Source organism: Cyprinus carpio, chromosome B9 (genome assembly GCF_018340385.1).
Source record: "Cyprinus carpio isolate SPL01 chromosome B9, ASM1834038v1, whole genome shotgun sequence".
Lineage (NCBI taxonomy): Eukaryota > Metazoa > Chordata > Actinopteri > Cypriniformes > Cyprinidae > Cyprinus > Cyprinus carpio.
Window position 1 is genome coordinate 32,473,968 of NC_056605.1, and position 23,712 is coordinate 32,497,679.

General features: G+C 41.8%; 1 protein-coding gene across 1 annotated transcript in view; it reads right to left on the reverse strand.

Annotated features, from left to right (window-relative positions):
* Positions 1–468: 468 nt before the first annotated feature.
* The window catches only part of LOC109075406 (NACHT, LRR and PYD domains-containing protein 3-like), a 441,226-nt gene continuing 417,982 nt past the window's right edge, over positions 469–23,712 (reverse strand). Inside the window, exon 12 of the mRNA XM_042731927.1 lies at positions 469–818. Coding sequence (XP_042587861.1) covers positions 670–818 — 149 coding nt within the window. The 3' untranslated portion in view covers positions 469–669. The remainder of the gene's footprint in view (positions 819–23,712) is intronic.

The following is a 23,712-nucleotide window of genomic DNA, read 5'->3' on the forward strand; positions in this document are numbered from 1 at the left end:
GCTGGAAGAGACAGCGGGGAGCGAGCGAGTTTGAAGGAGAGATGCTGTTTACATGTTTATTATTTCTGCTTTAACATTTATTTCATACATTATATTAAAATATATTATGTAGGCAATAACTCAGTTTAATATTTTACTAATTTACTGAGGTGGCATCGCTGTTAACTTACAAAAATGATGATAATTTGGTGGATAATTTAAAAATGTTTGTTAATCACAGTAGGTAGCGTATTCATTCTGATTATCATTAACGGTCGCCTGAGGACGCTCTACGATCATCTTATCTGAGCTCAAAACACTGATCAGGAGAGTTCAGGATACTAAAAATAATAAATACATAAAATTATGAACATGTTAATGTGTGTTTGTTTTTGTCCTCAGTATTTTAATAGCATGATTATGAACATAAAAAACATTACAAAACAAATTAATAATATACTTATATAAAAGTACATGTGACGAAGATGTTTTTTCAACAGCTTTAAGTCTGAAGCGCAGTGTATACGTCACCGTCCGAATCCGTTCACTCCTTTCTGATATAGTCCACTCAACTGCTGTACACTATGTAGGGATTAGTGAACGATTTCAGACACAGCTATTGTGTTTTCTGGCTTTTTGGGTGATTTGTTTTTCACTTCACAAATATTTTACAGTGTGTCATATATAATCTTACCACAGTTTCTCCAGTTTACAGCGAGGATCCTCCAGTACAGCACAGAGACGCTTCACTCCTGAATCTCCTGGTTTATTAAGAGACAGGCTCAGTTCTCTCAGGTGTGAGGGGTTTGATCTCAGAGCTGAAGCCAGAGCAGAACAACCTTTAACTGTGACGCCACAATCATACAACCTGTAGAGAACAATGACACACTCTTCACTCTCTCAGATCAGATCAGTTTAGCTGTGAATACATTAGTAAAGAGAAAGTACAAATCAATGTGTGATGAATCATTGGACTGAGATTTAAAATGTCAAAAAACAAAAAAAACATGATCATAAATCATTTAAAGCCTCATTCAAAAAGAAAATAAAAATTCTTTATTACACTGTCAGGATTTTTAACCAAATACAGGCGTGTGATCAGCTAGAGACAAAAAAAAGAAGGAAAAATCTGACCACGCCCGAAGCCACGCCCCCAGCACTCATTATTAAATATATATATTTTAGCACATTAAAAGATATGTCTTATATTGTAAAAATACATACTGTCATGTAAAAAAATAAAAAGCACCATTTAATAATCATGACAACAAAATAATAATATATTATAATAAAGTGCTATAATATATTATAGTGTAGTATATAGAATTGTTATTATTATTAAAGTACCTGCCAAAAATTTGGAAACATTACAATTATTAATGATTTTGAAATAACTATCTTCTGCTCATCAAGGATTAATTTATTTGATCAAAATAAAGTAAAAAAAAAAAAAAGAAATATTGTGAAATATTATTACAAATCAGTATCTGATTTTGGGCTATCTGATCACTTAGCTATACTATTCAATTTGGAGTTACCTGATATACCTACTTCTACTTCCCGTATTATTCACTACCGCAAGTGGAGATCTATCATGCCCACTGTCTTCTCAGACTTTATTGATTCTGGTACTAGCTGTATTTTACCATCTGATGCATTGGATGACAAAGTAAATAGGCTGTACAAAATTCTTTCATCCGGCCTGGACCCACTTTTGCTCCTCTGAAGTCACGTGCTGTCTCTTTTAAACGATCTGCCCCATGGTATAACGATGATCTGCGCGCAATGAAAACTCAGTGTCGCATAATGGAATGCAGGTGGCGCTCTACTGGTTTAACTGTGTATCATCAGGCCTGGAAAGAAAGTTTGGGTGAATATAGGACTGAAATTGTATCGACAAGGTCTACTCACTTTTCCCAGATTATTTCAAATAATCAAGATAACCCTAAAAAAAAAAATTGTCAATCAACAATCTTTTAAACAGAAATAATTTTTCCAATGTTTCTGCTTCTGTTCAATTATGTAACAGGTTTCTTGTGTTTTTTGGTAATAAGATTGAGGGGATAAGAGATCAGATTACTACTACAAATACATTTGTTACCCCAAAATTAAATAATATAGAATTCTCTGGTGTTTATCTTTCAGAATTCTCCACGTTAGATTCTCAATCCTTATGTAATGTGGTTTTAAAAATGAAGGCTACCACCTCAATTGTTGATCCTATACCATCTAAGTTGTTTCAGTCATGCTTTTCTTCATTGTGTCCAGCTGTTTTAAGTATTATAAATGATTCTCTGTCTTCTGGTGTTGTGCCATCAGCACTTAAAGTTGCCGCTGTAACCCCTGTTCCAAAAACAAATAGCTGTGACTTTGAGAATCTAACAAATTTTCGTCCCATCTCTAATCTCCCTTTTATTGCTAAAATCTTAGAACGTATTGTTGCATCACAATTGGTCTCTCATCTGTCTGTAAATAACCTCTTTGAACCTCTTCAATCTGGCTTCCGTAAAATGCATAGCACTGAGACAGCATTAGTTAAAGTCACAAATGACTTATTGATGGCTTCCGATTCTGTATGCTTATCAATATTGATTTTGCTTGATCTCAGTGCCGCTTTTGACACTATTGATCATTGTACCTTACTTTCTCACCTAAAGTCTGTCTTTGGTGTATCTGACTCTGCTCTGAGTTGGTTTAAGTCTTATCTCTCAGATCGCAAACAATTTGTTGTGCTGGGTGGCTGCAAATCTGAGGTTGGCGTGGTAAAATATGGTGTACCTCAGGGTTCAATTTTAGGTCCTTTACTTTTTAGTCTTTATATTTTTCCTCTTGGCCAACTCTTGAGGTCTCTTAGTCTTGATTTTCATTTTTATGCTGATGACACCCAGATATACATTCACTCAAAATCTGATGTAAATGTGGTTGCTTCACATCTTTCTAACTGTATCACAGATATCAAAAATTGGATGTCTGTGTAATTTTCTATGTCTAAATAGTGATAAGACAGAAGTGTTGCTTATAGGTTCGCCTCACCAGTTACGCAGAGTGAAACCCATAGCCTTGCATCTGGATGGCTCTGTTATACAGTTCCAATCTAAATTAAAAAACCTAGGAGTAATTTTCGATGCTAATTTACAATTTGATCTTCATGTACGTAATACTGTTAACGTTTCTTTTCTTCATCTCAGAAATATATCCAGATTACTGTCCATGCTGCCTTTTACTGTAGCTGAAAAATTAATCAATACTCTGGTTTTCTCTAGAATTGATTATTGCAATGCCTTGTTAGCAGGAGCATCAACATTTATTTTGAACAAACTTCAGTGGGTACAAAACTCTGCTGCACGTATTCTGACTAGGACAAGACATAGAAATCATATAAAACCTATTTTAGAGACCTTGCATTGGCTACCTGTCAAATTTGTGTTGATTTTAAAGATTCTTATGTTGACCTACAAGGCATTAAATGGACTTGCTCCTCAATATCTTTCTGAGCTTTTAATACCCTTCATTCCGACACATAATCTTCGCTCGGCCGACGCTGGTCTTTTAGTAGTTCCGGTAACGCACCTAAAAACAGTGGGTGATAGGGCGTTCTCTTCAGTTGCCCCAAAGTTATGGAATTCTCTGCATTTCGGAATTAGAAATGCATCATCCTTGAAAATGTTTAAATCTTTACTTAAAACGTATTATTTTAAGGAAGCATTTGGGTGATAGATGATTTTTGTGGTTGTTTATGTGATGTATTTTATGGGTTTACTTTATGTCTTGGATATTTCTTTTTAAATTGTTTTTAGGTTTGTAAAATTGTTTGTAATACTTTATTTGTATTGTGTTTATCATGCCAATTTTATCTATCCTAATTTTGCTTATGTAAAGCGCTCTGAGAATTGACATTTAAAAGCGCTATACAAAATAAAGTTATTATTATTATTTATTAAATACAAAAAAAAGTTTTCAATTTTAATATAAAATGTTATTCCTGTGATGCAAAGCAGAATTTTCTTTACTTCATTAGTCCAGTTTTCAGTGTCACATGATCTTTTAGAAATATTACAATTTATTTGACTCTAGAGAAATTTTTGATTATTACCAATGTTGAAAACAATTTTGCTGCTTCATATTTTGTGTGGAAATGATGACGCACTTTATTTTTTGTGTTTTTTTGATGAAGCACTTTATTAATGAACAGTTTTTTTTTACATTTATTAAATATATTAATTAAACTGTTTAATGCATTTATTAAATAGAAATAATTTTAAATGTCTTCACTCACTTTTTGTCACTTTCATGCATGATGAATAAAATTATTAATTTCTCTTTTTTAAATCTTATACAAATGTTTGAGTGGTATCATTGTTTCCACAAAAATATTAAGCAGCAAAACTGTTTTTAACATTGATAATAATCAGAAATGTTTCTTGAGCAGAAAATCAGAATGATTTCTGAAGGATTATGTGACACTGAAACTTCTTTGTAAACAACAACAGATTTATAAACGTTTCTAATGATGAATGTTGTGTTTCCAAATGCAAATTAAAGCGTCTCAAACCAAGCGCAGCACTAACAGTGAATCGAAACTAAAAACAGTACTGTAACAGCAGAGTTGTTTTGTTAAATGATGATTATTTGGAAAACGGCCCTGGATTTTCTCCCAAATAGGCCCACTGAAACTACAAACAGTCGCTATTATCTCACAGTATTACAGCAATTCTGTCGTATTTATGGCAAATAACATCACAAAACCCATGGTGACCCTGCTGACAAAAACAATAGAAACCATCACAGAAATTCTAATGATTTCCACTACAAATACCACTACAAACTTTTAACCATTAAAACCATTAAATAATGGTATCATGTAGTGTGTTTTTTGGGACATATTACATTAGGATTTAATGGTTTTAACAAAAGCCACCAACAGAAGGCGACCAATTAACAGTAGAGACCAACAGACCATCACAGTTTCCATTGAACAGTATTAAACAGGAAAGTAGTGTGTCAATAATGCAGAAGGACAATAGTAAACACTCATTTTTCAGTTAAAGGAAGTTCATCATTGAATTCAGTGATGTCATCATCCAGCTCAGTTCAGTTTAAATAGTATCTGTGCAATCAAGTCAACGATATCACTGGAAATAAAACCAATACAGTTTCATTATAACCAGTAAAACCATTACAAATTATGTGTTGGTTTCTATTTTTTTTTATTATTATTTCAGTAGGGGATTGAAATAAATGTATTATTGTATGAACTAAAATACTTGAAATCTATAGAAAAAAGAGCAAAATGCAAAATGTATAATATGACAATAAGCATAAACCTAGAATCTAGAAACCTGAAACAAGATTCTTTAGTTTGAGTATTCACATGTCTCTCTCTCTCTCTCTCTCTCTCTCTCTCTGTGTGTGTGTGTGTGAGTGTGTGTGTGTGTGTGTGTCATGTTAATCAGACTCATCATCTTATAGGAGATTTCATTTACTCTATTTTCTAGCTCAATATCTCTCAAATGTAACCCATTGTAGAATAGAATCGCTGCGGTCTCTTTATGAATGAATGGAATAATCATGTCAGACAATGTGAAGTAATAAATAGCAGTGAATGTTTGGACTAGGAGTATCTGAGATATTAATATAGTGCTCATAGGCTACATGCTCTATAGCAGGGATGGACAACTTTGATAGTGACGAGGGCCAGCATTTGTTCTCCTTTATACCAAGGGGCCAGATTACTAATCAGTATTCACACACCTTTTACACCGTCTTACTCATTTTCCTTTTTATTTAAGGAAATTAAAGTATAATTAATGTAATTTGTTTTTATAGATTTTATTAACCATAAAACTTGTGCAGTTAAGCTAATTCAGAAGGAAAACTTTGTCAGTTGACAGCAATATAACCCCAACAAATAAACATCTCGATTTCATTCTCTGTAAATTTACAACAACAAAGGTACAGATGTCCTATTTTTTTCTTACAGAACATTCTCAAAACAACATGAGGACAGATAAAAAGGGATTATTAAAAATAAATAAATAAATAGTTATTCCAAATGGTTCCATAAAATAACCGGATAACTGCAGGATTTTTAAAGTAAAATTTAGGAGCTTTAAAGACCTTTTAAGACCTGCACTTCACATTTCACCTTTAAACTATTTTTAAGAAAAGGGAAGAGTCAAAAGTATCAATTAAAAGTACCCCATAGGGCTCGGTGCACAAGATGACGTCGGTGAGCTTTGGCGACGCGAGTGTGTGCATACTTACGTAATTCCGGTCTTGCGACGTACGCATTTATTGTAAGGGAAACTTACACACGAAACTTGGCTAGATGTATATAATTAATGTTTTTCAAATTTAACAGCGGATTGTGGTATATCAAAGACATAAGGAAACACCCTGCCTACATTTTTGCGTAGCCTACCTCTGTGTGGAAATGTATCAAGATATAACGCGGAGATCCTGCCTACATTTTTGCGTACCTCTAAGTGGAACGTCAGCGGTTAATCAGTCCACAGCGATCTCTTCATTCAAACACAAACACTCAAATATGAAATACTGTACATTTTCGGAGAGCTGATTTTGTTCTGACGGTTATCTAAAAGATCATATATCGTTTCTGACTGTCAAACGAGACGCTCAGAGATTTCTGATAAAAAATGTATGTTTTATTAACTTTATTTGATAAGAATTTATAACTGTAACTGTACAATTGAAAGTAATGTAATTATGGTAGGTTTGCATTAATTAAAAGATCGGTGTTTGCATTCATGTGTGTTTTTATCGATGTTTATCTGTTTATCGATGTTTTGAAAGATCTGCAGCATAAATCATATGTCTATAAGTAGCGCATGTATATTGCTACAAATTCTTTTGCATTGATTATCAGATAAAACAAATTTAAAATTAGTCATATATTAGTTGTATCATTTTACAGCCCGTTTGTTTTTTTTTATTTAAAAAAATATGTTTGATGCAAAGTTAACTGTGTAAAATAATAAAATATGTTGTGAAAATATTTATGGAACAAACTGATGTATGTGCACAATTGAGAAATGGATATTTATGAAGATAAATCGCAGCCCACGTCTCACAAGGTAAATAAAAAAAAAAAAAATAATAAAATAATACAAACATTTTCGAGAAATGTATAATTTGTACATTTACATAATTGGTAAGGTAAAAATACATTATGTAGCTGTGTGTACACACCATGAGTTCATTTCGGGAACATTAGTGTATTTAATTCATTCACCAGACCCAAACATATGCAAGATTCAAATCCACTGGCTCAGTTAACATTTATAGTATAGTAATAATAGCAGTGTAGATGCTGTGTGATATTATAAATCCTGTAAACACGTAATATTTGGATTTCTACGGTTCTCTGCACAACCGGAAGTATCTCTGCACACACTCGCAAGACCGGAAATCCAAGATAGCAGAGATACAGTATGCAACTAGCCCATTATATTCATTTAAACAATTAGGCTATTATTAATCAATTATTATATTAAATTACATAAATATATCTTAGTGTCTTAATTGTTTAGATTTTTATAATGCATTAGCTTTTTGTCGATCCACTGGTTCACATTTAAAAATATGTAGCAAAAATAGCAGATGGGCTTATTGAAAAAGCGAATTCATTCTCTGCCAGCAGGTTTCACTTCCGATGGGGGGATGAGTGAAGGTTGCGCCGCGTTAACAGCAACTAAATCTCGCTCTTATTCTATTTTATGTGCAGATGGGCTTATTGAAAAAGCAATATGACCAATCTTTTATAAACTTATTGCGGAAGTTCAGCATACTCTTTTAAGACTGTCTTTAATGATTTCGGGACCCTTTTTTTAAGTTTTTTTGTTACTTTCTATGCCTGAGTAAAGTAGCTCAAATCTCGCTCTTATTCTATTTTATGTTGCTCGAGCCTCTGTTGAGGCTTCTGCAAACAGCGATAATCTAAAGGTGCATAATTATGCAAGACGCCTGGAAAATACATTTGGGAGCTCTCCGGACACTCCTAGTAAGTCCCCTGCTCAGAAGAAATCTCGAACAAACACCCCCGACACGGTATCTATCTCTGTGCTGCTAACGGCAATCGAAAAGGTCAGCAAACTACAAGAAGAGTCGTTGGTAAAACTGCAGTCTGTCGAGGCCTCTTCAATCTGCAAGCTTACCTGCTCGCTTGAAGCCATGAATAAGAGATAGAAGGTGCTTTCTCTGCAATCAAAGGTTGAGAACCTCAAAAAAGAAAACAAGTCTCTCAAGGAGAAATGCAGCGGATTGGATAGCTACAACCACAGATGGAACCTCTGTGTAGCTGGGATACCTGAGCGTGAAGGGGAAAACATCAAAATGGTTATCATTGAGCTGTTCAGGGACCTCTCTCCACACTCCGCGGAGAAACTACAGGACAGGGTCGACATCACACATAGACCTGGCCCCAAGTCTGGAAACTCCAACCAATATCTAAAATATGGAAAAAACAGAACATCTGTTAAATATAAGAAAGTTACAGATTTAATTAGAAAGATGAGTGAAATTTTAAAGAATCCCAATCTGGGAGAAGATGACAAGCAATCTCTTTATGCTTTACAAAGTAGTCTGGATGATTTATTTTTAGAGAAAGCAAGGGGTGCTTTCATTAGATCGAGAGCAAAATGGCTCGAGTTCGGGGGAAAAAAACTCTGCTTACTTTTTCAACCTAGAGAAAAAACGTGGAAGTAATAAGAGGATCTCCTCTCTATATATTAATAATACACTATCTAATGACCCCTCTGTGATCTCGTCTCATGTTTCTAATTTTTATCAAAATCTATACACCTCTTCTTTCGATCTTGTTGCTTCATCTTTATTTTTCCATAAGGTTCATTCTGTGATTCCTAAAATTAATGACCACAATAGAGAACTTTGTGAGGAACCTTTTACTATAGATGATCTTTATAACATAGTAAAAAGAATGCCACACAATAAATCTCCAGGGCCAGATGGGCTCCCATTTGAATTTTTTAAAGTCTTTTGGGACTCTATTAAGTGTCTTCTTTACGAAGCCCTTATTGAGTGTATATACAATGGTGAATTGGCAGAATCAATGAAACAAGGTCTCATTTGTCTTATACCTAAGCCTAATAAGGATCCCAATATTTTGGATAACTGGCGCCCGATCACCCTTTTGAACTCTGATTATAAATTATTGGCTTCTGTATATGCTGAAAAGCTCAAATCTTGCTTAGCAGACATAATTTCTAACACTCAGTCTGGTTTTCTAAAAGGTAGACACATCTCTAACAATATCAGATTAATTATAGATATTTAAGATTATTCAGAATTTATAAATAAAGAGGCGTTAATTTTGTTTATCGACTTTTATAAAGCATTCAATACTGTTAAGCATTCCTTTATTTTTGAAGCCCTTTATCAGTTTGGTTTTGGTAGATCCTTTATTAACGCGATTCGTACTCTATATAACGGGTATTATGCTTTACCAAGCAGTTAACAGTTGTGTCTCCTTAGCTTCCGGTGTTTGTCGATGTTTTTGTGTGGGATGCCCCATCTCTCCTTTTCTTTTTCTATTAGCCACCGAGCTGTTAAGTTTTGTGGGTTTGTAATTCCTAAGCATTTTGTTATATTCAAATGAAGTGAATATTCATGAGTCTATGAATATGATGTGCTTATTGCTTACAAATATTAAATTACCCAAAGAGGGAATATTTAATCATTTAAAGGTAATCTTTACTAGAATTAATGTAAGTTATCTAGACAATCCGTTCGTCCCGCGAACTGGATGCTATCAAATATCAATAAAAATACCCTTCTTACAAACTCCAAGAAATATTAATCTTCTGATCAGGAAGAACAATATTTTCTGTGTCTGTAGTATTTAGATTACTGATAGAAATTCCTAGAAAAACAAAGCTTGTAGCTTAGATCACACGATTCAGGGACTTCGATCTATGAGCAATAAAACGGTTCAATTCACAGCAAATTAGTGTATTTAATAAAAGCGGACTAAAGAGTACATAACTACAATCACACAGAGTAAAATATGAGTATATAGCAAAACAAAACAATACAATTTAAACAAGATAATCAAACGAAAAAGTAATGAGAAAGAGAAAGAGAGAAAGAGAGAGAGAAAGAGAGAGAGAAAGAGAGAGAGAAAGAGGGAAGGCAGATCTCAGAGTGACAATTTTCAAACAGTTAACTTTGTGAGAGACTCCAAGTCATTGGATAATTTCACAAAAGTGGAATAGCCTAGACAACCTTAAACAGCAATTTTTAAGTTGCGATATAAGAAAATACTTGCTTTGATCTGGCTCTTGTGTGTAGCTGAGCTCAAATTGTCCGTTGTTGTAGCTTCTGCGTTGTCCGTTCCAGAGCTGATGATGCGTGAGTTCGTGGTTAACGCGAATGTAAACTTTGCCCAAAAGATGATTAGACTTAAGTTCGTTTGGCTCGTGAGGACAATTGAACGAAGTCAAATATCAGAAGACAATAAAGAAAAACTAAGATAAAACGAAAAAGTAAAGAAGAACAAACGGAGGGACTTCTTGAGAAGTCCGATCGCGAACTGGGGGAAACCCCCCTCTCTCTCTGGCGGAATGCCACGAGCAAGGGTTTTCCTTTGTTTTTATTGAAAGGTTGGTTCACACCTATGTCACCTTATGAACCAATGAGGGTGTGAGAAACTGAGGCGGGAAAAATCTTCTTTGTCTGCTGATTTCCGCCCACTGGTCTAATTTATGGCGATGACAAAATTACACATTTTTCCTCAGAAAGATTGTACTTCTGAAGACAATGCATCTTTTTGTAATTTGCCCGTTGAGATTCGTCACAGTCGGGTTTCTACGATCATACAGACACCATAAACTATAACTTTGCGAGTCAGGGATACAGAGATACAGAGTTGTTCCTAACTACAGGCATATAAAGTTTGATTAAACACACAGTAAACATTATATCTATTCCACTATATCACGTGAAGACATCTAAGCACATAAAGAGATACATTTAATACATTTAGAGGTAGTTTATCAAAAGTGTTCATGTGTGAGCCAGAAATGCTCGTGTGGGTGTGTGTATGTGTGTGTGTGTCTGGAATGTCGTCGTGCTGTGATTAAAGGGCGGGTGTTTCTTTCCTTTGATGCTCACGAGAGTGTCTCTGGATCATCTCGAAGGTGTAATAAATGTCACGAGGGCTGAGATGTTATCGACATCGCGGCGCCCGAGGGGGGGTTTTATTGGAGGATGTCGTAAAAACAAAAGTACTTATCTTTTGTTTTTTTGTTTTTTTAAGTTCTTCTCTCTGAGTGCAGGATGTGTTAGAGAGTCAGGATTCATTAATATGACACAGATGGTTGAATACCACCCGCTCATTAGTGTTACATTCCCCCTTTGTGGTCGGATGATGCCCTGTGGTCATTATCGGACCACACCCATCAGAATGGTCGGATGGCAGGTGAATCATGACGGTCGGAGAGCAGGTGTTTGTTAGGGCTGACGACCCAGCTCGATGAGGTCCGTATCAGTTTCTGGTGTGGTACCTTCCCTCCGTGGTTTCCATCGGAGACCTCCAGTCAGGGTTGTCTTGAGTTTGGCTGCAGAGGTTTGCATCTCGTTGAGTTTCCTGTATAGGATGAAGGCCACACCAAGGGTCAGGGGTGTGGCCGATGACCATGGAGATGCACAGTTCTGTGTCAGCTGCAGTCCAGGCTTGGACAACAGGTGAGGTGTTCAGGATGGGTGATCGGGACAAGGCTTGGAGGGCTGCGTCGATGGGAGCAATGTCAATGAGCTGAGGCCCCCCTTTTTCAATCCATAGTTCTAACTCGGGACCTAGGGTGAAGTTGTAGTTCTGAAGAAGGAAGATTTCTAGTTCTGATTGGTACTCTTCACTTGGAAGATGGTATAAGGCCAGATCGTCAAGGTGGAGGATGGCCCCTCGCGGGACTTGAATCCACATGCTCTGGTCAAGCAGGTTGACACGGGTGGCGGTGTCATGCTGGTCGTAGGTCAATGTAGCGGTACGTACTGGAGTGTTAACGAGCCATCTATCACCTACAATCTCAGCTTGTGTCTCGGTGACTTGGCTGTGAGGCTGGGCGTCGGCAGGGCAACGCGTGTCGCTGATCATGGGTTGCAACCCGCAGATTCCATCAGTATTGTCTCTGAGAAACGGTTTGCTGGGGCAGAGGTAGTGGATGTCTTTAGTCAGGGTGCACATGTGCAGGTTCGGGGCTAAGTACAGCTGGGTGTTGCTGTCCTGGTATGCCACCACCTCAGGGGTACGTATCTTGATATGCGTGTTATCCTTCCAGAACCCCACATTAACAATGTCTTTGAGTCTGTAGATTCGGCTCGACTCTATGATGGGTAAGTTCAGGAGGAAACCCATCTCCTTCTGCTCGGGGTCCACTTAGAGGGCAATAGCGCTACCCAGTGAGTAGGCAAGGTGTATTTGCATAGGATCAGTGGGTGTGGTGATGGCGGAAGCCAGCACACTTTGCACCAGGCTTAAGGGTATCAGGTATGGTGGAATTCTTCCCATGGCTAGACTGTCGATGGAGGAACTCACTTCCCGTAACATGTCAGTCATTAATGATGTGACTAGCTGCGTTTGGGCAAAGTCATTCTGGAAGACAGTGAACAGCTGTTTCATGGAGTTCACGGTCTGGTTCAAAAGCACACTATGAGTGTTGAGAATGACCACCGTTCCTTTCAATGTCTTTCCGATGGTTTTTGCAAGGATGCACTCTGTGTGGTGAGTTGCTCTTTTAGCTGTGGAAGTTCAGTCTGAATTTCAGCCACATGCCGTCTCACAGTGGCTATGTTTACTGCATTGACACTGGACATACCAATGTTGAACAGAGTTCCAACAGCAGCGGCGGCTCCGAGCAATGCTCCCAGGAAACGTTTGGAGCGGCGGTTGTGTCCACCTAATTCCGCCTGGGTAACAGTCATCTTCTCAAGTTGGTTGAGCATGTGCTTGACATCGGCCTCGGCATGATAGAGGGAGTCCTCTGTCCAACGGGCACCGGCCCAGCTGTACTGGGCTACTGCGCGGGGGTAGTGTGCTCTGTAGACGTTGCGGGGGTCGAGTCGAACGTATACTTTCTGGGTGTGCGTCCGACAATTCGTGATCAGGAGTCCTGGTTGTTCTCTCAGTACAATGCCCGAGGCCGGACCCGGTGTGATAATGTTTGATGGTGGCTGGCCTCTGGTTGTCTGGAGGCACAGGATGACAATCCATAGCAGCATCCTGTTACAGGCCAGAGAGAGAGAGAGAGGTAGGGAGGAAAAGGGGAAAGAGAGAGGGAACAGGTCAGTGAGGGTTGTCCCGGGTTGGATGGGACAGTCTTTCCGCTTCGATGGTGGCGGTTGAGTTTAGCTTGCATTGGCCCCTCCCTGTCTTTCTCTGCTAGTGGCCACATGTCTCTTAATCTGGTTACGGTGGACCCATTTGAGAACTGGTTCTCTCGATCTCCGGTTTAGCTGGATTTGGTACGCAACTGGGGAGAGTTTGTTCATAATCTCATGGGGTCCCGTCCAGTGTGGTAGGAATTTCTTTGACAGCCGCTGGGGGCCCGTCTGAGTTGGGGGGTGAAGCTGTAATACAAGACCCTGTCGCCCACATTTAGTTCTTGGTGTGATGCTTTCCGGTCGTAATATGCTTTTCTGGCCTTCAGCGCTTTTTTGCAGGTGTTGCTGGGCAAAAGCAAAAGTTGTTTTCAAGTGTCTATGGAGCTCGTCATGATACTGGAATGTGGTGTAAGCAGTGACAAGGTTGGAGTCTCCTGGTTGATACAGCAAGTGTAGTGGCAGGGTCATCTGCCGCCCAGTCATGAGTTCAAAAGGGGACACCCGTGTTGATTCCTGCGGGGTGGTTTTGATGGCCATCAGCACAAGGGGTAGTTTCACATCCCAGTCTTTCTGGTTAGCAGACACATACTTTTTAAGCATGGCGACCACTGCTCGGTTCGATCTCTCTACCTGGACGGACGCGATTGGATGGTGGCTGATGTGAAGTTTAGCTTGTACCCCTAGTCATTTCCAGATCTGTTGCATGATCTCGGCCGTGAAGTGGGTACCTCTGTCTGAGTTGACTCTCAGTGGCAATCCGAACCGGGAGAAGATATGGTTCATCAGGAGGTATGCTGTGGTTTGGGCAGTGTCATTGGGTGCTGGCAGACACTTCTACCCACTTGGTAAACTGGCACACCACAGTGAGAAAGTACTTGTTGCCTCTTGTTGACCTGGGCAGGGGTCCTACCCAGTCAATTTGAAGGTCTGACCACGGGAACGTGATCCCTCTGCGTTGCAGTGGGGCTCTGTGGTTTGGGTTTGCTGGTGTGAACTGGCAGCACACAAGACATTCTCTGACGTACTCTGCCACATCTTGCTGCATGCCGGGCCAAAATGCTACCTGTGTCAGTGTGTCATACGTGGCTCTGGTACCGTGGTGTCCAGCACATGGTGTGTCGTGGGCGTACATTAGTAGTACCCCCCTTTGGCATCGTGGCACCACGAGCCGTGGCGCTGTGCTGTCATCAGGTGCAAACCACAGAATGTCGCCCTGTACGCGCAGCATGTGTCTGGTGTTATATAGGTGTCGGAGGCACGAGTCATCAGTGAGCTCAGCTTGAGTGATAGGGTGGTTGGAGGGGTCAGAGAGTGGTTAAGATTGTCTTTATGGCAGTGTCAGAGGCTTGCATATCTGCAATGTCGTTGTTGGAAATCTGCGGAGTTAGCGATAGCGGCTGTGAGTCGGGCACTGCCACAGGTGAAGGTCGTTTGCTGCGGGTTAACACTGCAACATTGGGGCTGGGTGTGGGTTCTGGGGGTGACCACACCTCACCATGTAGTGTGCGCCTGTTTTGGCGAGGGCGTCAGTTTGATCATTTAGGTCTTTGTCCAGACCTGGTAACTTCGAGTGTCCTTTTACCTTCTTCCAGTACACAGTTATATTGTGTGTTTTTGTGGATGTTATCACGTTCCTGGAACAGGTGTTGGTGTTTGACTGGTCTTGTTGTTTGCCGTTTTGAAACCATTCTGTTTCCAACCTGGAAGGTGGCACACAAAACTGAGTCTGGCATAGTTAGAGTCTGTACAGATGAGGGTTTCTCTGATGTCATGGGCTGATGCGATCTGCAGAGTTATGAGAATGGCACTTGCTATTTCTGCATACTGTGAAGGCTGGGGGCCCTAATTTGAAGTGTTGTGGGGGGCACGGCTGGTCGTTGACCCACAGCACTCCTGCACCTGCCTTAAGGATGCCATCGTGGTTGTAGGAGCATCCGTCGACATAGGCTGTGAACATGCCTTGACACGCATTCTCTTCAAAGTACCTGTGACAGGTGGTTGGTGTTGTTGTTGGGGTTCTTGCACGCCCATTGCTTCTGCAGGTGTGTTATCAGAGCAGTTTTGGCATGCACGCCAGGCCATTTCCCAGTGCAGACTTGTGATTCTGTGCATACCGTGCCTCAAAATTGCGTCCTTGGAGAGCTCATGAACCATGTGGCTATGCGTGAATTGGTGACCACGCCATCTCGGAATTCGTTGGCTGTTGAGGAACATTACTGGCTGGTGGCAAGTCTCTATGATGACTTTTTGTGGCTCCAATGGTAATTGGAGAATCGCTGAATGGCCCATACAGTGCAGAGCAGAGCTTTTTCACAGTCTGAGAACTTACCACTCTGGTGGAAGCAGTGTCTTGCTGGCAAATAGGCAACTACTTTCTTGTCTTGGTCATGCCCGTTGGTACAGGCCAGCACTGGAGACATTGGTCAGAAAACCCAGCTTCCAGGTAAAATTCCTTTTGTGGATCGGGGTAAGCAAGACATGGAGCTGTGCATAAATGTCTTTTTAGTTCTTTCATGGCGTGCTCTTGAGCCTTCGACCAGACGAAAGGGCAGTCTCTTTTTTTAGCAGAGCTGTCAGAGGTCTGGCAATGTCTGAGTAGTTTTCAATGAACTGTCGAGAGTAATTGCATACCCCTAGAAAAACTCCGCAGCTCAGAGACGTTAGTGGGAGGGCTTGATGTTTTGAATGGCATGAATACGGTTTGACTGTGGTTCAATGCCTTGGGATCCGATAAGCAGGCCCACAGTAGTTAACCTTAGTTCGGCACCACTGTCCTGTGGGAGGGCGATCTTGGCTATCGGCGGTGGATAATTGGTTCAGAACATAGTGTATTTCTTTTAGGTGGTCGGCCACCGTTTGTACTTTTCATGAGAACTTCATCTACATAGATCAGTTACCTCTCTCATTCTAGCCTCTTGGGCAGGCCTTGTTCAGAAAGATGTTGAATTCAGCTGGTGAGTTGGCATAGCCAAACGGACACCTGTTGAAGGTGAACTGTCGGTTGCCAAATGTGAACGCCAGCTTGTGTTGGTCTTCCCGGGTGCACCGGAATGGTCCAGAATCCAGAGGCCACATCAAGTGTAGAGAAGATTGTGGCTCCTCTGATTCGGGGTATTTCTTGTTCTAGCTGGGTCATGGGCCATCGTGACAGCGGCACCTGTTGATTCAGTTTCCTGTAGTCAATGGTGGGTCGCCATTTGCCGTTAGGTTTGAGGACGGGCCAGATGGGGGCTGAGTAGGTGCTGTTGCATGGACGGATGACACCTTTCTCAAGCATAGATTCGGATGATCTCTGCATGGTTCATGTGAGCTGCGATGGGAATCTTGTACTGTTTGACAAAAGTGGGAGGAAGCATCAGGGTGCATTTAGGGATGCGTTACCGTGTGGAGGCTGGTGAGGACCACAGTCTAAAGAGTCTTTGGCCAAAGGATTCTTTGAACTTATACAGAACTGTCTGAGTCCTTGACGATCGTATCGTTCTCAAGTGCATTAGAGTCTTGTAGAATTTGCTGCACTTGAGATTCAAAACCTGGTAAGGCTCCTCGTCGGTGTGTCATCATGTCGTTTGGTATGAGAGGTTAGTAGTAGGTTCAACAGTCTACTGACGCTAGGGGGGGGAGACTGGGTCATACTGCAAGGTGTTGGTTCCTCAGGTCAGTTCCGTTCTGCACACCTGGTCTTTGGTCACTGACATGACAGATGTGATGGGCGATGAATTTGAAGGGTGTGCAGTTGAACAATGTGTTGTCTTTACTGCCTTCGGGGTATCAGTGCAGGTGGAATGGGCACCCAATGACAGGTAGTAAAAGTTCAAAGTCATGAAAGTCCATGGCTCACTAGCCATCCCAGCCGGTAGGCTTTGGGAATGTTGATGTCAGTTGCCGTGCAGTTGGTTGAAAAGGATGTAGGACAAACACGGGATGACACTTCAGTGAGGGGGTGTGGCTTCCATGGTGAGTCCGAGTTCCATACATTCAGGTGAAGGTTGATCGAAACGCCAGCGTGTGGTTTAAGGTTTGACCACAATCGCATGTTGAGCCGAATAGCGAACCCTTTGGTGTAAAGCTGGTACCACCGTTTCCTGTTCGTTGACTAAGGCAGGACTTGGGATGGTGTCCTGACATGAGGTTGTCATGGTTGATGGAAACGCGTGGCTGCAAAGTCAATGGGCCCATACAACTTCATTAAAAGATGTCCACCATGAGCCTTGAGTGCGGAATCAAGATGTGCTGCTCCATGTAAACATCGTGGGGCCGGTCCGGAACCAACGACAGGAAATAATGAGTCAGGCACCGGGGTAATTCACATTCACGTACAAAGCGCAGATTCCTCTGGCAGGGACCCCATAGAGGATGGGTGTGGGTTCAAGGGGAAAGGAAAAGGGTGCTGCTTGCGGGCATAACGGACAGGTCCGGTGTCTTCTCCAATATTGCGTTTGTTAGTGAGAGACTAATGGCTGAGTTGTCTGCCCACTATGGCCAGAATTAATGTCCGCTGGGTTACATCATGCAGCTGCAGTTCGGTCTTGACCTTGGGGCTGGAGGTATCAGGAGTCTTTTGGGGCCTTGAAGGTCGAGGGCAGAGAGCGAACTTGAGCAGGTTGGCTTGTATTGAGGCTGCGTACCCATGCGCTGGACTGCTGGGGTTCCCTTGACTCGGTGACCTGACAGTCTGGCTCTGTGGGAGTTCCAGTGACCTCGGTGACTCTGACAGGTCTGGCTCTGTGGGAGTACCGTGACCTCGGTGACCTGACAGTCTGGCGCCGGCGACCTGTGTGGCTGGAGGGGAAAGAGGATCTCGCACTTGAGCCCAGACTTTCAGCTGTTTGAAGTCTAGTTAAGGCTCAAAGCGATCTAGCAGGTCTTTGCCGATGAGAAATGAATAAGGTGTTCATTGGGGAGACATATAATAGGATGTACTAGACTCATAGGACCGATAGTCAGGTGGATGGGGAGCTACGGTTCTAAGCTGAGATGTTCATTTTGGCTGTATGACTGTACATTCGCTCACAAGTGTGGAAATTAAGAGGTTCGATTCTGTCTTTGAGCTTCAAATTTGAGCTTATCAAATAGTTCAGCCGAAATCAACGTGAGGTCTGAGCCTGTGTCCAGAAGGGCTTCAAGTCTCATGTTCCTTTTCTAAGGTGATGGGTAGGTAGAGTTTCCGAGTCCACTTCCCTTCGCGATCAGGTTCCCCAGAGTTTTGGTGTTGGGCTTGTGTGTCGATCGATAAGCAGTCATGGTATGTCTTGTTGGTGTTTCGTTGTGGGTACAGATAACCAAAAACAGCACTTTCTGGTACCAACAGTGTGAGGGATGATGCTTTCTTGGTCAGGAGGTGCAGGACATCACCGGACGTGAGGTGGGTGTGCTGTCGTTGATGATGCAACAGCTAGTTCCATAGTTTGTGGTTGCAAAACAGTGTTCTGGGTTGCTTGGTTCAGTTGCTGGAGACCTCGGAAGGGTGTTGTTTCAGGCATAAGGTTTAGTCATGCGGTGTTGGTTTTATCCTTCTTGTCTTCCTTGTGAGGCTTCCTTTGAAGGGAACTCTTTCAGTACATTCAGAAGTTCTGCAGCTTCGGAAGTGGCTGCACTTTCCTTGTTAGATGTGGGTTCAGCCTTGAGTCTTCCCAGCATCACGTTGAGAGTGTTCCCCCTCCCGGCTCCCTGGCTTGGAACGTTCTGGAGGCTGTAGGTCGCTATCTGAGTTCTGAGGAGCCGGCTGGCTTCTAGGGGTGGCCCCCCTTTTGGTTGTGGGAGGGGCGAGGCCGGTCCCAGGATCCTTCCAGAGCAGTGTGTTCTGTTGCCTCGGACGGGCACCAACCACGGACACGCTGCCCTCGATGGCTTGGAACGGTCTTGACTCTTGGTTGTTGGGTCCAAACATAACTGTGGTGCGGTTGGGCGCCCTCTAGGGTCCAACTCTGAATAGGCCTCAGAGACAGGGCAAATAGTTGGGTGTTTTTTTACAGTCTTTCTGACACAGTCTTTTGTTTGGTGTAAGCCTTATTGGCTCAAGTCGCGTAACTGTTGCGTTGACATGCTACGCGGGCACGCTAATACTCCCAAATGGTGGCTTACAGTAGGATGGGCGGTTTCGAAGAAACAAAGTTGTTCCGGAAGTTAATGTCTTCCTCCATGCCCTGGTTCATTTTCGTGCTCCGAAGTAGGCAGCACGTCGCAGTCGGTTATAGAAATTCGTTGGGGTTTCAAGTCGACCTTGCTTGAGGTCCATTGCGGTTACTAACCCTTGGTCTGATTCTGGATCAGAGAATTCACGCCCAAAGCTTTTCGCAGTTGCTGGTAGTCTGTTTTGACAGTCTCTGGTTGACGGGTCTAGAAACTGCGTACCTCAAACGACTGGACGTAATTCTGAGCAGGGTACAGTTTGTCCCAAGTGGTTACGTTGGCGACAGTTTGTAAGTGAAAGTCTATGTCCTGTAAGTAAGCGTGAATGTCATGCCCTCCTGCAGGATCTGGGTTGAACGTAGGGATGTTTTCTAGCCAGCTTGTCCAGTTCTTTGGGAGCCATGTGTCCCGTGGCGGTGACCAGGACTTTCTGGAGGGTTTTTCCCCTCCCCCCGCTGCTGACAGGGGTTCGTGCAGGCTGGTTGGGTGACATTTTGAAAAGCAGGCTTTCACTCCCTTTTTCAGCTCTAAGTTCTTGGCTGAAAGGCTTGGGTCCACTGGGCCAGGGGAAAACTCTGTTGAGGGTGCCTCCTTTTGTTCACTTTGCGTCTATAAGAATGTTTCAGTTCTCTGTGAACGATGTCAAGTTCATCGTTTAGAAAGTTTTTATGCTGTGTAATGATCATGATTTCAGCTCGGGCCATGTCAGGTGATTTTCATAGGCCTTAGCTTTTTTTTAGCATCTCTTTCTTTCAGTTCAATTTCAGCCTTTCAAGGAGGGTTTCAGCTTGTCAGAGCTTTGCCTCGAGTCCCTCTCGGGCTTCTCTCTCCAAATGTTCTCTTTGGTCTGTGTCCAGACGAAGATTCTCCAGGGCATTTGAAGTCTGTCTACTTCCTCCTGTAGCCCTGGGTCTGTGGCATCCTCTTTCTCGTGCTGGTCTTGGGTCTCGAGAAGTAGCTTATCTAGACGGCTCTGGGTGTGAGCCTGATGCTTCCGGGCTTCCTCCGCTTGAAGTCTTAGAGTTGGCAGCTTCCTGCTCCAGGTTCGAGGTAGCTCTTTTCGCTGAGCCGTGCCTGGGCGATGAGGAGGTGAGCTAGGGTCCCGCGTGATGCCTGGCGAGTTTCTTTGTGGGGGTAAACTCTGCGCGGATCGTGTGCCATCAGCTGGTCCATCTCAGTGTCCAGTTGTCATTTTGGCTCAAGTGATGCAGGTCCTTGGTGTCCGTGGGCAGGAAGGGGGTCGTCATCGTTTCCAGCCATGTCACTAGCTGATCCCAAGGGACTAGATGCGGGACTGGATGACCGGGACATCCTGGCTCACTGCGGACGAGAAGAAACACAGCACACACACAAATAGGCCAATGCAAGTTTGTTTTCTGGCTAACAAGCTATCGTACGGGCTATGCCGTCTATAAAATTTCGGCTAACTGATGCAGACAGTTAGACAGTTAGGCGCTGGTTCATTACGGGTCGGCCAAAAATAGAGACTTTGACAGGTGGTAGCACTCGTGGGTCACCTGGTGACAACAGGCTGGTTCGGTTGTCGCTCTACTACTTAGCTCTCCTTGGGGTCTCTCGGTGAACTGTAAGAAACAAGATCACAACAGCATGAAAAGGGGAAAAAAAAATTGAAGATAGGAAAGAGCACAGTGAAAACAAAACACCAACTAAATTGGTCTGCAATGAAATGGAATGAATACGAATGCTGGAAGTGTTAGGAAGAGAATAAAGGGGCTAAGCCTGCTACCTTTCGCAAGAGTTTCTGCTAGGGCCTACAGCACGTTGTGGCTATGGGAGTAAGAGACCGACGGAAAAGGGTGTGGCTTAGAGAGGAAAAGTGGACCAAACCTTAACATATATCCGGGGGGAATATCTAATATTCTGTGCCTTATAATAAGTGGATGGGTTTTATCACATTTGGGTTCACCCTGGGTGAACTGATGTCGCTCAGGTGGGAACCAGCAGCGCGGGCAGTCTCCCTGGCGATCCCCAAACACTCAAACTGCAGTGTCCCCGGCCCTCTGTTACTCGTGTCGCGCTGCGCCTCTCAAACAGCTTGTGACTTTTAACACAACCTGGCAACACCCAGGTGTCAACCGCCAGACAGCACTGCAAAATTGGGCTTTTCCCTAGAACACCTCTTCGAAAGAGAGTGGCCCCTTTTTTAGGCCCCGGTTTAGGTAACCTGGTCCCAGAAATTGCGTTGTTTGTGTCGGCTGGACTGGATTGACTACCCTTGGAGTGCCAAATTGCTGAGGTCTTACTGCGGACCGCAACGACGGACAGAGATAAGAGAAAACCGGGGTTCACCTCACAGCCAGTATCTGTGTTAACGCTGGTCGACCCCCTTGCTCACTGGAAACCTGAGATGACTGTCCAATCACTAAGGGAGTTCCACAATCAAATACACAAAGGATGAACAAAGGAAACTTAAAGTGAATTAAGATTTGATTTGTGTTTGTTTAACATCAACTGAGTGAATATATATGTAGATAAAAATTAAAGGCAAAAATGTGAACAACAGGAATTGTCCCGTCTGTTGCACTCCCATACACATTTTTATCGGTACAAATAGCACTTATGATTTAAATGTTTTAGGTTTAAAATCGGGTAGCTAAGCCAATTTTTAGACCAGGAGATTTATCGTTTATTTTTGAATATCACTGTGGATCACCACGAATTCAATAAAGATATGTAATTACAAGGCCTTTTACAACTGAATCAAAGGAACGTCGCTCTGATCAGATTTTACGTCTGGTCCTAAAAAAGAGATTTCTTCTCTTTTAATAGGCGGGTTATTAATATTAAAAATGTTCTCACTGCAGAAAGATCTTGGTCTTTCTTAACAGGAGACTTTTAACATTATACTGCAGTGTACTTTCATTAAAAAAATAACAGTGACTATGGGTTTTTCTTTTAGAAACTGTTAATGTGCTGAACAGCTGGCTTTTGTGCCGAAGGAGTTTGCTCGAAGCGCGACTTAACTCACAATTCAAAAATGCGCATGCATAATATATTAACATCCAAAAAAACGCATGAATATGAATATGAATATTGTTCACCAAAAACAAAGTTTGAACGCTGCCCAAAATAACTCCACCATAAAATATGTAGCAACAATCACTTTCTGGGGAATAATTAACTCAAATGAAGTGAATATTCATGAGTCTATGAATATGATGTGCTTATTGCTTACAAATATTAAATTACCCAAAGAGGGAATATTTAATCATTTAAAGGTAATCTTTACTAGAATTAATGTAATTTATCTAGACAATCTGTTCGTCCCGCGAACTGGATGCTAGACTCCCTTATCAAATATCAATAAAAATACCCTCTTACAAACTCCAAGAAATATAATCTTCTGATCAGGAAGAACAATATTTTCTGTGTCTGTAGTATTTAGATTACTGAATAGTAATTCCTAGAAAACAAAGCTTGTAGCTTAGATCACACGATTCAGGGACTTCGATCTTGATGAGCAATAAAACGGTTCAATTCAAGCAAATTATTGTATTTAATAAAAGCGGACTAAAGAGTACATAACTACAATTCACACAGAGTAAATATGAGTATATAGCAAAACAAACAATACAATTTAAACAAGATAATCAAACGGAAATAGTAATGAGATAGAGAGAAAGAGAAAGAGAGAGAGAGAAAGAGAGAGAGAGAGAAGAGAAAGAGGGAGAGAAAGAGGGGAAGGCAGATCTCAGAGTGACAATTTTCAAACAGTTAACTTTGTGAGAGACTCCAAGTCATTGGATAATTTCACAAAAGTGGAATAGCCTAGACAACCTTAAACAGCAAGTTGCGATATAAGAAAATACTTGCTTTGATCTGGCTCTTGTGTGTAGCTGAGCTCAAATTGTCCGTTGTTGTAGCTTCTGCGTTGTCCGTTCCGGAGCTGATTATGCGTGAGTTCGTGGTTGACGCGAATGTAAACTTTGCCAAAAGATGATTAGACTTAAGTTCGTTTGGCTTGTGAGGGACAATTGAACGAAGTCAAATATCAGAAGACAATAAAGAAAAAACTAAGATAAAACGAAAAAGTAAAGAAGAAGAAACGGAGGGACTTCTTGAGAAGTCCGATCGCGAACTGGGAACCCCCCCCTCTTTCTCTTGCGGAATGACACGAGCAAGGGTTTTCCTTTGTTTTTATTGAAAGGTTGGTTCACACCTATGTCACCTTATGAACCAATGAGGTGTGAGAAACTGAGGCGGGAAAAATCTTCTTTGTCTGCTGAT